This window comes from Rhamphochromis sp. 'chilingali', assembly GCF_963969265.1.
Source record: "Rhamphochromis sp. 'chilingali' genome assembly, chromosome: 2".
Classification (NCBI taxonomy): domain Eukaryota; kingdom Metazoa; phylum Chordata; class Actinopteri; order Cichliformes; family Cichlidae; genus Rhamphochromis; species Rhamphochromis sp. 'chilingali'.
The window spans coordinates 44,057,692-44,071,171 of record NC_137930.1 but is presented as its reverse complement, the minus strand read 5'-3'; the positions used below and the strand labels follow the sequence as shown (position 1 = coordinate 44,071,171).

The window sequence follows — 13,480 nt, the reverse complement described above, 5'->3', positions numbered from 1 at the left end:
GATTATATAAATCAAACTGAATTGAAATGAATGCTGGTCAGCAGCCAACAGTCAGGTAAAACTAAAAACAAAGACCAAAAAACAAAAACTCAAAAATATTGTTTAGTGGGAACATTATGGGAATCTAAATTTGCAATTTGTGACATAAATAAAACCGCAATGTACATTTTTCCTGAACTGAACTTTAACACAGAGACAAACATTGTTGCCTGGATCAGACCACGATCAGACTGAGTTTTGCATTTATAGGCCAAATCTGAGAATTTCTCATTCTTTCAATACAAACAGTTTTCTTCAACTAGGGGACATTGGCATGAACTGTGGCTGATCACACTTGTGGTCTGGCAAAGACTTTACAGCAATTCTCTGGTCCTAAATAAAATCTTTGTGTCTACAATATGAGAGACTTGATAATCAAACAAAGTCCCAGGAATATGATGACACATAGACAGAAGAAATGGAGTGACAGGAGGAGCAGGATGTCTCCCAGCAGATTGATCCCCTGAGGGCGAAGTACCGGCACAGTGGGTTGGAGTGGGGGAGGAAGAGGAAGAGGTGGCATAGTCTGAGGTACCTCACAGTAAACACCTGTCCAGCCCTGGTAGCACTGGCAGGTAAACTTTTGCTTCATATCCAGGATGTCGTGGTTGTTTAGGTGGCCACTGATGTGAAAGCGAGGGCCGCTGGGAGCTGAGTTGTGGTGGATGTGGAAGAAGCGTGGGTTCAGGTGTAGGTAAGTGTCTGAGTCCAGGCTCTTACGGATGCATCTACCGTTCTTTTTGCACAATGCTTTGCTGCACAGCTTAGCTGCTGATGTGACATTGATGACATAATGTCCCAGAGGACCATTGATGTACTTCTTCACCGTTAGGCAGTTTCTCTAGGGGAGGAAGGAGAAATTCTAAGTCAAACGTATAAGACATTTATTAGAATAATATATTGTATTTAATTTTCAACAGCATTGTCAACACCATTAGCTTTTTTATTCCCTACTTTAAAGACATTTTCTTGTGCTGAACTGTCATAAAATATAAAGGCTAAGAACTAGAAAAGCACTAATAAATTATGCCCTCCAATGACTAATATACTGCTTTAAAGTTTGGAGGTGATCCAATGAAAACTAAAGCATTTGATTAATTTGAATAACCCTGACCTTTGACCTATGACCTTGAAGCATTACATAGTAAAATGGTAAATGGCCTGTATTTATATAGCGCTTTACTAGTCCCTAAGGACCCCAAAGCGCTTTACATATCCAGTCATCCACACACACATTCACACACTGGTGATGGCAAGCTACATTGTAGCCACAGCCACCCTGGGGCACACTGACAGAGGCGAGGCTGCCGGACACTGGCGCCACCGGGCCCTCTGACCACCACCAGTAGGCAACGGGTGAAGTGTCTTGCCCAAGGACACAACGACCGAGACTGTCCAAGCCGGGGCTCGAACCGACAACCTTCCGATTACAAGGCGAACTCCCAACTCTTAAGCCACGATCGCCACCAAAATGGAGTATTTTATTATGTTTACCACTGTAATTTATAGACAAACATGCTCATTTTGAAAATGGTGGCAGTAAAATGTCTCAAAGGTTGGGACAGAGACATGTTTACCACTGTGTGGTATCTCTCCTTTAAATAAAAGTCTGTGATTTTTGGGGATCTCTAGAGACCAGTTGCTGGTTATGTTCACACATGGCTTCTTCTTTGCATTATAGAGCTTTAACCTACATTTTTGAATGGCATCCTCATTACCATCATCAATCCCAGCCAATCTACCTTAACTCTTCTATCCCTCTGCTGACGGTGGCCTCTAGAGGGTTTTCATAAAGTCGTCCTTCTGATGGTCGCCTTCATTACCATTGTCAGCCTTCAGTAATGGACACACAGGGCCTTTGTTGGCACCATCAGTACAGCCAACCCTCCTGAACTCCATCTCTGGCACTGCCCACCTGGTCAGCCTCCTGAAGTGGCCTGTCTTCTCCCCTGACCTCTTGGCCCAGCCACCGAACTTTGTCTCCTCTGCTCACCTCCTGACTGATCCGGTGGCCGATGAACTATTTCATCCTTGCCGTGGGCCAAACAGTCAGCCGCTGAATTGCTTCATCCCTGCCCCAGGCCACCTCCCAGCCCCCAGAACTACCTGATGGCAGCCATCAAATTCAAAATGAGCAAATATTTTTCTTATGATAAATTTTTCTTTTTTTTTTATTTACATTTTACACAGCTCCTCAAATTTGTTTAAATCTGTGTTTCTATTTTTGTCTGTATGTCTAGCAGTTACCTGTGATTGAGCATACTCTGAGGATCCCCAAAGGACGACACCTGATGCTCCCAAGGCAGCGCTTTCCCCAATAGTATGAATCAGGTCACTCTTAAAGAAAAGGACAGGTGTATATTTTGCCAGTAAACACTGTTAACACTTCAATTTATGATGCCTTTAAAGAGATCCAGGAATTCTTTATATCCACCATTGCACAATCTATTAATTTTCTCTTGTCTACAACCATCTTTGTGGTAAATACTAGGATATGTTAACATCAAAAGAGCAAAGCAAAGCAGGGATAATTGTGAAGTGGATCATAAGGAAAAATGGTCCCCCAAACATTGCAAAATATTGCAGTATGTTGTATATAGCTTAATTATTAGGCCAATAGACACTTTTTTGCTTTTTAAATGTGTCCAGTTGGCACACACACCATGAAGGTGTAATTAAAGAGCTTAAGGCCTACCTCTGACAGAACTACAAAGGTGTAGGCATAGAATGGTCGGGAGTAGACAAACACAGGCAATGTGAAATCCGCACGTGCAATGGATGCAATCCTCATAGCTTCCTTGACTCGATAATGGACAAACTTGACTGTGTTAGAGGAGGACTTTAGCTCATAGTCTAGGTAGATGGATGGATAGAGGGCTGTGCTCTCCTTCCAGAGCCATATCAGATGGTCATTGCGAACATGTTCAACATTTGGACATTCCCCAGTGTAATGTTGTGGATGTTGTTTGTAGCCATAGTTGTAGCAGTCTGGAAACAGATAAAACCCCCACAGTCCACCTGGTCTGCGACCTTGAGCCAGTGCCAAGGTCAGATTCATGAAAGCTTGTCCAGCTCTCTCAAAGCCTTCCTTCGCTTCCTTTTCAACTTTGCTCTCTGGCCAATTTGGGTGAAGTTTTCGGATCTGTTCCCTGGACCTTTTGCGGTAGATGTCTTTAGAGCCCCAGTTTCTGACCCACTGAGGCCTCCAGTTCTCCCAGTCAATGACGCCTAAACCTCGGAAATCTTTGTGGGGGATCAACTTGTCAATGTCAGCCCGGGCTTTTCCAAGATGTTTGGAGATGCTTTGGTTCTGCGGCAGGCCACCATTTATTGGGATCCCAGAGTTCGAGTAGTATGGGTAGTATCCCAGACGGCTGTGGTAGAAGATGGTGACATTTGGTCCACTTAGAGTTTCATTGAGGTTTGCTACAATATCAAAAATGCTAAGGTCCAAGTCCACCTTGAATCGAAGCCGACATGACTCAGTGGGAGCATTCCAGACTACAACAAAAGGCTTATGAGGTATCAGAGGTGGTTGGGTTGGTTTGGTCTGGTCACCATCAACTATGCAAACCCATAAGACCAGCAGCAGGAGATGGCGTGCCATTAGCACCATGGCCCTTGATTCCTCAAAGATCAATTAGTAGTCCTGCACAGAGAGAGAGAGCAGATATTACATTTTCAGAGGGAAAATAAATGCATTATGAGCTTCAATGAGCAGGAACAATCATGAAGCACATAAGTGATGAGCACTGAAGTGAATGCTCTAAATTCCCCAATAATGCAAGAAACAAAGCTACCTTGTTCTGCAAAGAGCAATGGAGTGAATATTGGTGCAAATGACGAGAGAGAGAGGGGCTGGTAAAACTACACACTTTTTAAACATTAAAACCACCAATATGAGATAGTTTGAGGAAAGTCTGTGGTGAATTAGCAAAGTGTCCCTTAAAAAAAAATTGCAGAAAGAAATCAGAAAAGCCACAGTAATATTTTGTCATGAATTTAAAACATAGTTAAATTTAGTAGAAAGTTGTTAGTGCTTCTGGAGGCAGTGAACAACTTCTAAATGTGGATATCATCTTTTCATAAATTAACTTAAATACCTAAAAACTTAACTGTTATTTACTACTGCATGGCTCAAACACACCAACCACAAAATGCAGACATACCTGTGAGTCATGGTGCAGGGGACAGTCGCATATTCTAAAGGTAAAACTAGCAACAAGCTTGATTTATAGTCACTCCAATGGCTGTATGCATGCCAACTGTGACATCACCATTTATGCTGGTATTGGAAGGCAATTTGCTGTTGAATGATGAGTCTTTTTGTCTTTTCACACTGGGACAACGGCAAAGGACAGTAGCTCACTGCCAGGCACAGTCACAACTTCTCACAGTCTCGGTTAAGGGCAACTAACGATTTTCCACCGTTTTGCTTTTTAATGGCCACTAACTACCAAGCAAAACTTCCCACTATTAGCAACTATGGAAATACTGATTCCTTGTCTAGTATCTGCTATTTATCGTTTGATGAGGTAAAACAGTTTAAAGAAGCTATAATAGCAATTTTCTTGAACAGATTACATACCTTCCCCTTCTTTACTGAATGTGCTTCAAATTAAGACCTGTTGGTGGATGACTGCCTCCTCTCTTGGTGTTGTAAAACTCAGAAAATCTCCATCTGATAAGCTGTGAATGATCTCTTTGTCTCTGCACCCAATTCTTTTGGGTCCCTGGGGTGATATCAGGGCAGAAATGCCCGAGTATTGTTTTGTTGTCCCCTCCTCCAACGTTACTCAATACTCACAAAGCCATCTTCATAAAGAAAGTCTTTAATAAATGCAACATATTGACAACAGTTAGGATTAATTCATGGAGGGTTTTGTTTTGAGAATTTCCTTAAATGACCAGATTTTAGATTTTAAGAAACGTTTTAATGTGAAGAAGAGAACACTTTAGAGCAACAGATGGTCAGAGCATCTCCATGACCATGTTCATTTACTCAGTCATGATCAGAGGTGGAGAGTAACAAAGTACATACCCTTGATTAATGTATTGTAGTAGAATTTTTAAATATCTGTGTTTTACTTGATTATTTTTCCTTTTTCCTTTTAATCCTTACATTTTCACACCAATATCTGGACTTTCTACTCTTCACAATTTCCAAACAAGCTTGTTGCTTTTGGTTTAAGACATTTGAGGGGAGTCATTTTTTCAAGTCAATGCATGCCTTTATACAATCAAACTTTGAACCTAAACAGTAATACATGAAAGGCAGGAGGTTCTCATACACAAAGAGATGAAAGATGCAAAGTCACGTAGTTTATGCATAATTTTGTCACGGTCCGTCGGTCCTCAAAGTGTGAGCTGCCATTTTTTTTGCACTGTTGTTGCTCCCTATTCTCCACTTCCTCCTTTCCCAGTCTCTCTGTGTGTGTGTGTGTGTGTGTGTGTGTGTGTGTGTGTGTGTGTGTGTGTGTGTGTGTGTACCAGGTTTGGTGCATTGTCAGGACGTGGCCTGTTTCCCAGTGTGCCTTAGTTTTCTTGATGGCACTACTGCGAGGAAGAGCCTTAAAATGGGGACCCAAACATCCATGTCTCATGAAGAATTCTTAAACAAATTCTGGAATGTGTTTGATAAAGGCTCTAATCCATACTCAGCGACTCACAGGCTATTTTATTTAAAGCAATGTAAGAGGAGTGTTGAGGATTAATCACTCAACTTTTGGATTCTGGCTGAAGAGACAGGTTGGGAGGAAAAGGGCCTCTGAGGTGTTTTTCTGTACTTTTTAAATAATGAACTAAAGAGAGAATTAGCAGCTAAAGAATTACCTGCTTCCCTTGATGCTCTAATTTCCATGTTTGTACACATAGGTGGCCATATGCACCACCCTAAGGGAGTCCCGCTCTGTTCCCATAACATTACTGGCCTTTGCAGATCAGTTTATTAGTGAGGATAAAACAGGAGTAACACATTTCCTTCTCTGTGTACCAGTTAAAAGTCTTGCAGCAGCATTTTGGACCAGCAGAAGATGTGACAAGGATGACTGGCTAATACCAAGGTATAACAAGTTACAGTAATCCAGTCGAGTTGTAATAAAAGGATGGAATACTGTTCTGAGATCATTTTTTGACAAGATGGGTTAAATTTTGGCCAGTTACCTATGCTGAAAAACCTGGATTTCACTACTGCTCTCACTTGACTGTCAAACCAAAAATCACTATCCATTTTAAAACCCAAATGGTGACAGTGGCCTTTCCATACTGTGCTAGAGGGCCAGTGTCCACGTGAAAATAGCCCACCAGTGACACCTGGCCGAATAGACAGAACCTCTGTCTTATTTTCATTAAAATTTTAAAAAACTAAAAGTCAACCAAGTTTTCACTTCCTCAAAGACAGTCATTTAGCACTTGAATGGAGTAGTAATTTTTCTCTTTTAGAGGCATATAAACCTGCATCTCATTTGCATATAAATAGAAAGCAGTTTTGTGCCTCCTAAAAATAGAGCCAAGGGGCAAGCGATATAGGGGGGAAAGCAGAGGTCCAAGTATTGATCCCTGTGGTACGCCACACAAGACTAGAGCTGAGGAGGATCTGAAATCCAAGAAGACTGACACAAAAAGTTTTCTTAGACCTAAACCACTGCAGAACAGTGCTACAAATGCCTACACAGTGTTCCAAGTGAGATAGTAAAATATTGTGATGCACCATGTCAAAGGCAGCTGTTAAGTCCCTGAGAACGAAGACCACATGATCTCGTACATCTGTAGCCAGGAGGATGTCATTAACAACCCCAAGTATAAGATTCTGTGTTATGCAGAGATTTAAAACCCATCCATCTTTTTCCAGTTATCTGGGGCCAGGTGGTGGGGGCAGCAGCCTAAGCAGAGAAGCCCAGACCTTCCTCTCACCAGCCATCAACCGCCATCCTCCAGCTTGTACGGGGGAACACCAAGGAGTTCCCAGGGCAGCCGTGAGACATAACCACTCCAGCGAGTCCTGGACCTGCCCTAGGTCTGCCCTGGGGCCTACCATCATTTGGGACATACCTGGAACACCTCACTCAGGTGCCCAGGACGTATCCTGTAAGGTGCCCGAAACACCTCAACAGGTTGCTTTTGATGTGGAGGAGCAGCGGCTCTACTCTGAGCCCCTCCCAGATGGACGAGCTCCTCGCCCGATCTCTAAGGGAGAGGCCAGCCACCCTTCAGAGGAAGCTCATTTCTGCAGCTTGTATCCGCAATCTCGTTCTTTCGGTCCCTACCCACAGCTCGTGATCATAGGTGATAGTTGGGGGATGATCGACCAGTAAATTGAGAGTGTTGCTTTTACACTCAGCTCTCTCTTTATTACGATGGAGCAGTTCAGCGTCCGCATCGCTGCGGCTGCAGCACCAATCTAGCTGTCAATTTCCTGCGCCCTTCTCCCATCACTCTTGAACAAGAAGTGATGGTTTTAGATGTGTCCTTGATCCAACGCAGCTGATTTAAATGGCTAAATTACCTCCTCAACATGTCTTGAAGTTCTCCAGAGGCCTGGTAATGAACTCATCATGTGATTCAGGTGTGTTGACCCAGGGTGATATCTAAAACCTGCAGGACTCCGGCCCTCGAGGCCTGGAATTGCCCACCTCTGCTCTACAATGCTTCTTTTCCCACCATCAACCAAGGAAGAGAAAAGCATGAGAAGATCACCATCTAGTGGACATTAGGGTACTTTAGCAATACCATATAGGTGGCAGTAAAGTAAAAAGAAAAAAAACAACAAACAAAAAAAATCCCAGCTATTTAATAATAAAATTGTAAGTACAACAATATGATTACCGAAATGTACTGAACGTGCAAAAAAAATTCGATAGCTTTGCAATAAAATGTTTAGGTAAACTATTATAAATTCATATGATATGATATTGATAGTATTACACGAATCCTAATAGTGTAAATACAAAACAAACAGTGAAAAAAAGTATAACCATCTTGGTTTTGCATCATCCCTTGTGCTAGAAATCTCTTCTGCCTCTATTTAGCAAGAACAACTTTCCACCCCCAACCCTCTCCACCATCTGTTGAAACTAAGATAAACTAATCAGCTTTTTAAATAACATTTTAAGCAAACAAGACTTTTTTACAGGATAAAATCCTTGGTCCCAAAAATGACTACCAAAGTTTTCAATTACTGAGATCCTGCTTCATGAGAACATCGTAGATTGTCGGTGCTGCTTCTTTGAAACTTGTGACCTTTGCTCAGTGTTTTATACTGCAGAATGTAAGAGCAGCTGGTCTCCAGATTAGTGTTGGTGTTAATGCCACTGATGTACTTGCTGCATGAAGACAGGTCCTGCATGAGACTGTCTGTCCATTTGTCACCTCAGCATTCACAAACTTCAACATTTTATTTGTTTACCATTAAAATATATTTTAGGTTAATTTGATTGTCACAGCAGAGCATTAACATTGTGCTTCTTGATATCAACATGTCTTATACAATGAACAGCCAACACATTATGCTTCTGGACTGGTCTTCTACAAAACCTTAAAAGGCACCTTGTTGTGTCTGGCACTAATATGTTAGCAGATCAAGTTTTGAAACTTGAGCGTATAAGATGTCACTTATCATTGTAGGCTCTGTTGGTAGTTGTTCACCACTACTGACTGGAATAATAAGGACTGCGGATATGTGCCATTCTGGGCATTTTGCAGAACACCAGAAGAGTGGAAACAGTAGAAAAGCAGAAAAATGGTTAGTGGTCAGGTCACGGAATCAGGTTTAAGTACTTAATTAGACAACTATAAAGATGTAACCTGTAAAAATAATGTCATAGGGAATTATCATAGAGAATTGAGCCTTTTACCACATTATTTTGGTCTCCCAAAATCTATTTCTCAATGTCTGCAGTGCTTATGGTGGTTAGAAAGTTCCTGGTTAAGAAAGCAGTAAATCAAGTCTATTTTACTATGTTTAAACACACATAGTAGGCTACATACTGCATACTGCACACATTATAATATGTACAAGATAAAGTAGAATATGTATAATATAAAAATAAATTTTATATCTGGATTAGCACAAGAATATAATGTTATTTTACAATCCAGTCGGTTTAATTTCAGGCAAATGATAATGATAAAGCTAATTGTTTCCTTACAGAGAATTTTCTTCATACTTCCACGCTCTACATCTACTGGCATCCCCCTGCCCCCCACCCTTCTCCCTCTGCAGAGCTGCATTTCTGCTGCCGCATGGGATGAACCGTTTTTGTTTTCAGCGACATTTTATTCTTACCACGGAATATATATATATAATTCAACAGTTTTACAGTGTTTAATGTGTCACATCTTTCGGCTTTTCTGCCCATGTTATCTGTATTATAGCGGATATGGGCAGATTTTGTTGAAAGCAACACCCCTCTGCTGTATCCTTAAAGTGGTTTGCTCCCTCCTGCTGCCATGTTGGATGTACGCATTACTGCTGCAGTCGCTGGAGTTTCCGAATGAAAGTTGAGCGTTTATCTGTCTACGTACACTTAACGAGTCACTGGTTTCACATTCAACATCAAACTGAGAATACAAGGGTTTTTCCTAAGCAGGAGCCAGACTGGAAAAGAGATCGCAACCACATCCTCCTCCGCCCTCCTGCTCGGAGTCGAACTGAGCGGAGATGATCCGGTTGCAGGCCACAGCAACCGGAGCCCGCATGGATTTTCTGTAAATACAGCCGTTTGTAGTGCCCGTTCCAGGGATAACTGCATTGTTTCGGGGTCGACTACAAGATTCTGGTGCCATGAACAGCCACCCGCCGCCCCGCAGGGCGGTTAACGTCGGCTCCCTGCTCCTTACCCCGCAGGAGAACGAGTGCCTGTTCTGCTACTTAGGCAGGAAATGCGCCGTAAGTTCCTGCGTTTGTTTACCACCTGCAACTTAAAAGTAGGTGCAGGTGTATTCACTTCACATTGTATGGGAAATGCATGTGCTTCTCAGTCCAGCTAGAATAGCTTAAAATTAGATGAATGAGTTACTCAACTATTCATAAATAAAACATAAAGATAAATATGGTCAGGGGGGAAATGGCCAGCGATAAATAAAACTTTTAATACAATACTTAATACTTTAGTTGGGCAATTCCTGATAACCTTAATGAGTCAGTACTTTAGATGCTAAGCCAATACATGGAAGAAAAAACATTTAAGATGCATGCAGGTGTGCATGCATATCAAGGGGGAGGGGGGGAATCGATAGAATCAATGCAAGTAAATGGACTTTTAGCTCATTGTTTTGGTTTCCGAGACTGTGTTTTTACAGTTTTCTTTCTTAGTGTCAGCATTGTTTATGCTCGCTCCTGGTAAATAAGCACAGGTACAAAGCTGAGCTTGGCTTTCTTTAAAGATGAACACAGCGCATTTGTGCTTTTATGTCCTCATCAGCTGGATGCAAATGATAGCCACAATAACAAAATAACAACAGAGTTCTTCTCGCAGGTGATAAAAGCAGCTTCTTAAATTTGCTATTAAATTTATTAAAATTGAAGCTCCAATAATTACTGTTATTCTGCTACTAAAGGCAAAACCATTAAGAAGCACTTGACTCACTAGTGCAACTCTCAAACACGCAGAGGTGGGACCAAGTCATTGTTTTGCAAGTCTCAAGTAAGTCTCAAGTCTTTATCCTCAAGTCTCAAGTCAAGTCTCAAGTAATGTCAGGCAAGTCAGAGTCGAGTCTCAAGTCACTGGTGTAAAAGTCCGAGTCAAGTCACAAGTCTGAAACTTTGAATTTCAAGTCCTTTCGAGTCTTTAAAAAAAAAAAAACGAAAAAATAATGTTGCAGTTATGCTAAATGTAAATATTAGACCATGTAATTTTTTAATCTGTGTTTTTCTCAACACATGACAAAATAGTGAACTTAGAAAATATACACAAATTGTGAAATTGCACCTCTTTAAAATGCAGCTCAATTAAACTTGGCTCCAAGAATAATTTTCACCGACAGTTCTGAGATAAGCTGCATGTTATTCTTGGATGCGGTTGTAGGACCAGCTTTAAAATCGCATGACAAAAATATCATACATATTAAAAAAAACTGAATCACCAACATAGCCTGGACAACATTTGCTAGTTAGATGAAGTCAGCTATCTCATCTTAGCATATTTATATGCATATTTATAATCATACGGTTCTTGGAGTGAGTGCATACACTCATGAAGTTTAGTAACTTCCGGTCACTGCAACAAGCCCAGGTACAGTTTACCGACGGATGGGTGCAGGACCTTGAAATGCACCGTGTAGAAAGTAAAGACCATCGTACGTATCATAAGTTTACCAGTCTCACAAATCGTCGTCATAAATACACATTCCTTAACCGTTTATTAATAGGACCTTTGAGCTCAACGGTAATTAATTAGTAGTGGAAATAATTTCCCATCACAGAAATGTAGCAGTGACAACAATATTGTATGCTGTAATCGTACTGGGCAATTAGTGATACAAAACAACTGTTTTATCCTGTGACTAAAAGTATATGTTTTTGTCAATGTACCATAATAACAGAAGCGAAACGCAATATTGTGTCAGGACAATTCACTATTTATGCACAATAAATAAAGGAGCATAGCGCGACAATTTCTGTTCAGCGCCAGACTTGCTTGTAACCTATATCACCAATTATGTTATGAAAATGACGTATTAAGTACTAAAAAACACTGACCTTCGTGTAAATGCTTGGAGCAGACTAACCTGTGAGCTGGAGGGTTCTGGGACGTTATATTTGACCTTTGAATGGCTGCAATCCAGACCATCCGTCGCGTCTTTGTTACTTTGGAAACATGGCTCGAACAATTTCTCTTCAACGACGTAATCCGATAACAACCGATCTCTTTACCCGTCGGCTTCCCGTGGCTGTCATGCGACCGGCTATTGCAGTTAATAATACAACAGCTTCTTGACATTTTTGTGTTTCTTTTTATCGCTGTGTGACTGATTTCAATTGAAAGCCTGCGTGCGCTAGTACCGCTTGCCACGAGTTCCCAGAATCCTTTGCGGTTCTACCCGTGAATGACGTCACATTTTCAATCTCTATATAATATGCATGTTAAATTTTATATTTGGGGTAAAATATCAAGTCTTTTCAAGTAAACCGGTTCAAGTCCAATTCAAGTCCCAAGTCATTGGTGTAAAAGTCCAAGTCAAGTCACAAGTCTTAGAACATTTTTTCAAGTCAAGTCTAAAGTCATAAAATTAATGACTCGAGTCTGACTCGAGTCCAAGTCATGTGACTCGAGTCCACACCTCTGCAAACACGCACTTTAAAGCATATAACCTGGAGCGTAAACAGTGTCACACTAATTTAGAAAATCTTAATTTAGCCTGAAAAAGAGTTTGTTGCTCTATAAAAAAAAAGCCCTTTATAACGCTGGGACATCTTACTATCAATCAGTGATGAAGAACAAAAGGACAACCCAGGGTTTCTTTTTAGCACTGTAGTCAGGATAAGAGTCAGAACACTGAACCAAGCATTCCTGTAATATTAAACTGTCTATATTCTTCACAAATAAAATTCAAGAAAACACAAAAACACTCAGACAGCACAAGGGATAGCTCTTGTGTTTTCTAAAACTTTTTTTTAATTACAACACGCTGACGTCAGCCTTTTTTTTCCTTCTTTTTTTAATTGCAATATGATGATGTCTCCCCAGCAACATTATGATATCATAGGGTAATAGGTGATATTTAGTCAGACTCTTTCTCTCCAATTGATTTTTCTCTCTGGTTTCCTTCTTTGAAAATAAGTAGATTGACAGTCTGTCAGCATTACCTGTACATGGTGTTAATGTGCTGTGTTCAAGGCTGGGCTGTTCAACAATAATTAAAAAAGCCGAGAAGCCTGTTGGGTTATGTACAACAGGCCTTTAAGGTGGCTGGAATTAAACAATCACTTGACCGAACTGTCTTAGCTTAGGCCGATGTCCAACCTTTATTTTATCTCAGAATTTCTTGAAAAAGCAGTTGTAAAACAGATAACTGATAATCTGCAGAGAGGTTTAATTTAAGATTTCCAGTCAGGTTTCAAAATTCATCTCACTACACTAACAGGATTAGTGAAGGTTACTTATGGTCTTCTTGTGAACTCGTCTCTGTTCTTGTCCTGCTAGACCTCGTTCGATACCATTGAACATATTGTATTATTACAGAGATTAGAACATGCTGAGAGTGTTACTGTGCTGCATTGGTTTGAATCATATATATCTGACCGACTCCAATTGGTTCACGTAATTGGAGCGTCTTCTTCACACACAGGTTAATTATTGAGTTCCACAGGGTTCTGTGCTAGAACCACTTTTATGTACATTGTATAGGCTTCCTTTAGGCAGTACCATTTGAAGGCATAGCATAGATTTTCATTCATTTAGTTAAACTGCAGGAATGTCTTAAAGACATTAAGACCTGTGTC

At 40.8% G+C, this 13,480-nt stretch overlaps 2 protein-coding genes across 3 annotated transcripts in view; one reads left to right on the top strand and one right to left on the bottom strand.

Moving 5' to 3' along the window:
• Positions 1–391: 391 nt before the first annotated feature.
• hyal6 (hyaluronoglucosaminidase 6) lies at positions 392–4,757 on the bottom strand (the record flags this gene model as incomplete). The annotated part of the gene is made up of 4 exons (XM_080875201.1): positions 4,628–4,757; positions 2,735–3,688; positions 2,287–2,376; positions 392–880 (listed from the first exon to the last, which is right to left on the bottom strand). Exons 2-4 carry the CDS (start codon positions 3,653–3,655, stop codon positions 392–394), a joined length of 1,500 nt encoding a protein of 499 aa, XP_080731327.1. The 5' UTR covers positions 3,656–3,688; positions 4,628–4,757.
• A 4,516-nt stretch (positions 4,758–9,273) lies between these two features.
• The window catches only part of LOC308391510 (actin nucleation-promoting factor WASL-like), a 32,021-nt gene continuing 27,814 nt past the window's right edge, over positions 9,274–13,480 (top strand). The window contains exon 1 of one of the 2 annotated variants that reach the window (XM_080874117.1): positions 9,274–9,925. In XM_080874117.1, coding sequence (XP_080730243.1) covers positions 9,821–9,925 — 105 coding nt within the window. In that variant the 5' untranslated portion in view covers positions 9,274–9,820. The remainder of the gene's footprint in view (positions 9,926–13,480) is intronic. The other variant, XM_080874116.1, reaches the window with a different exon arrangement.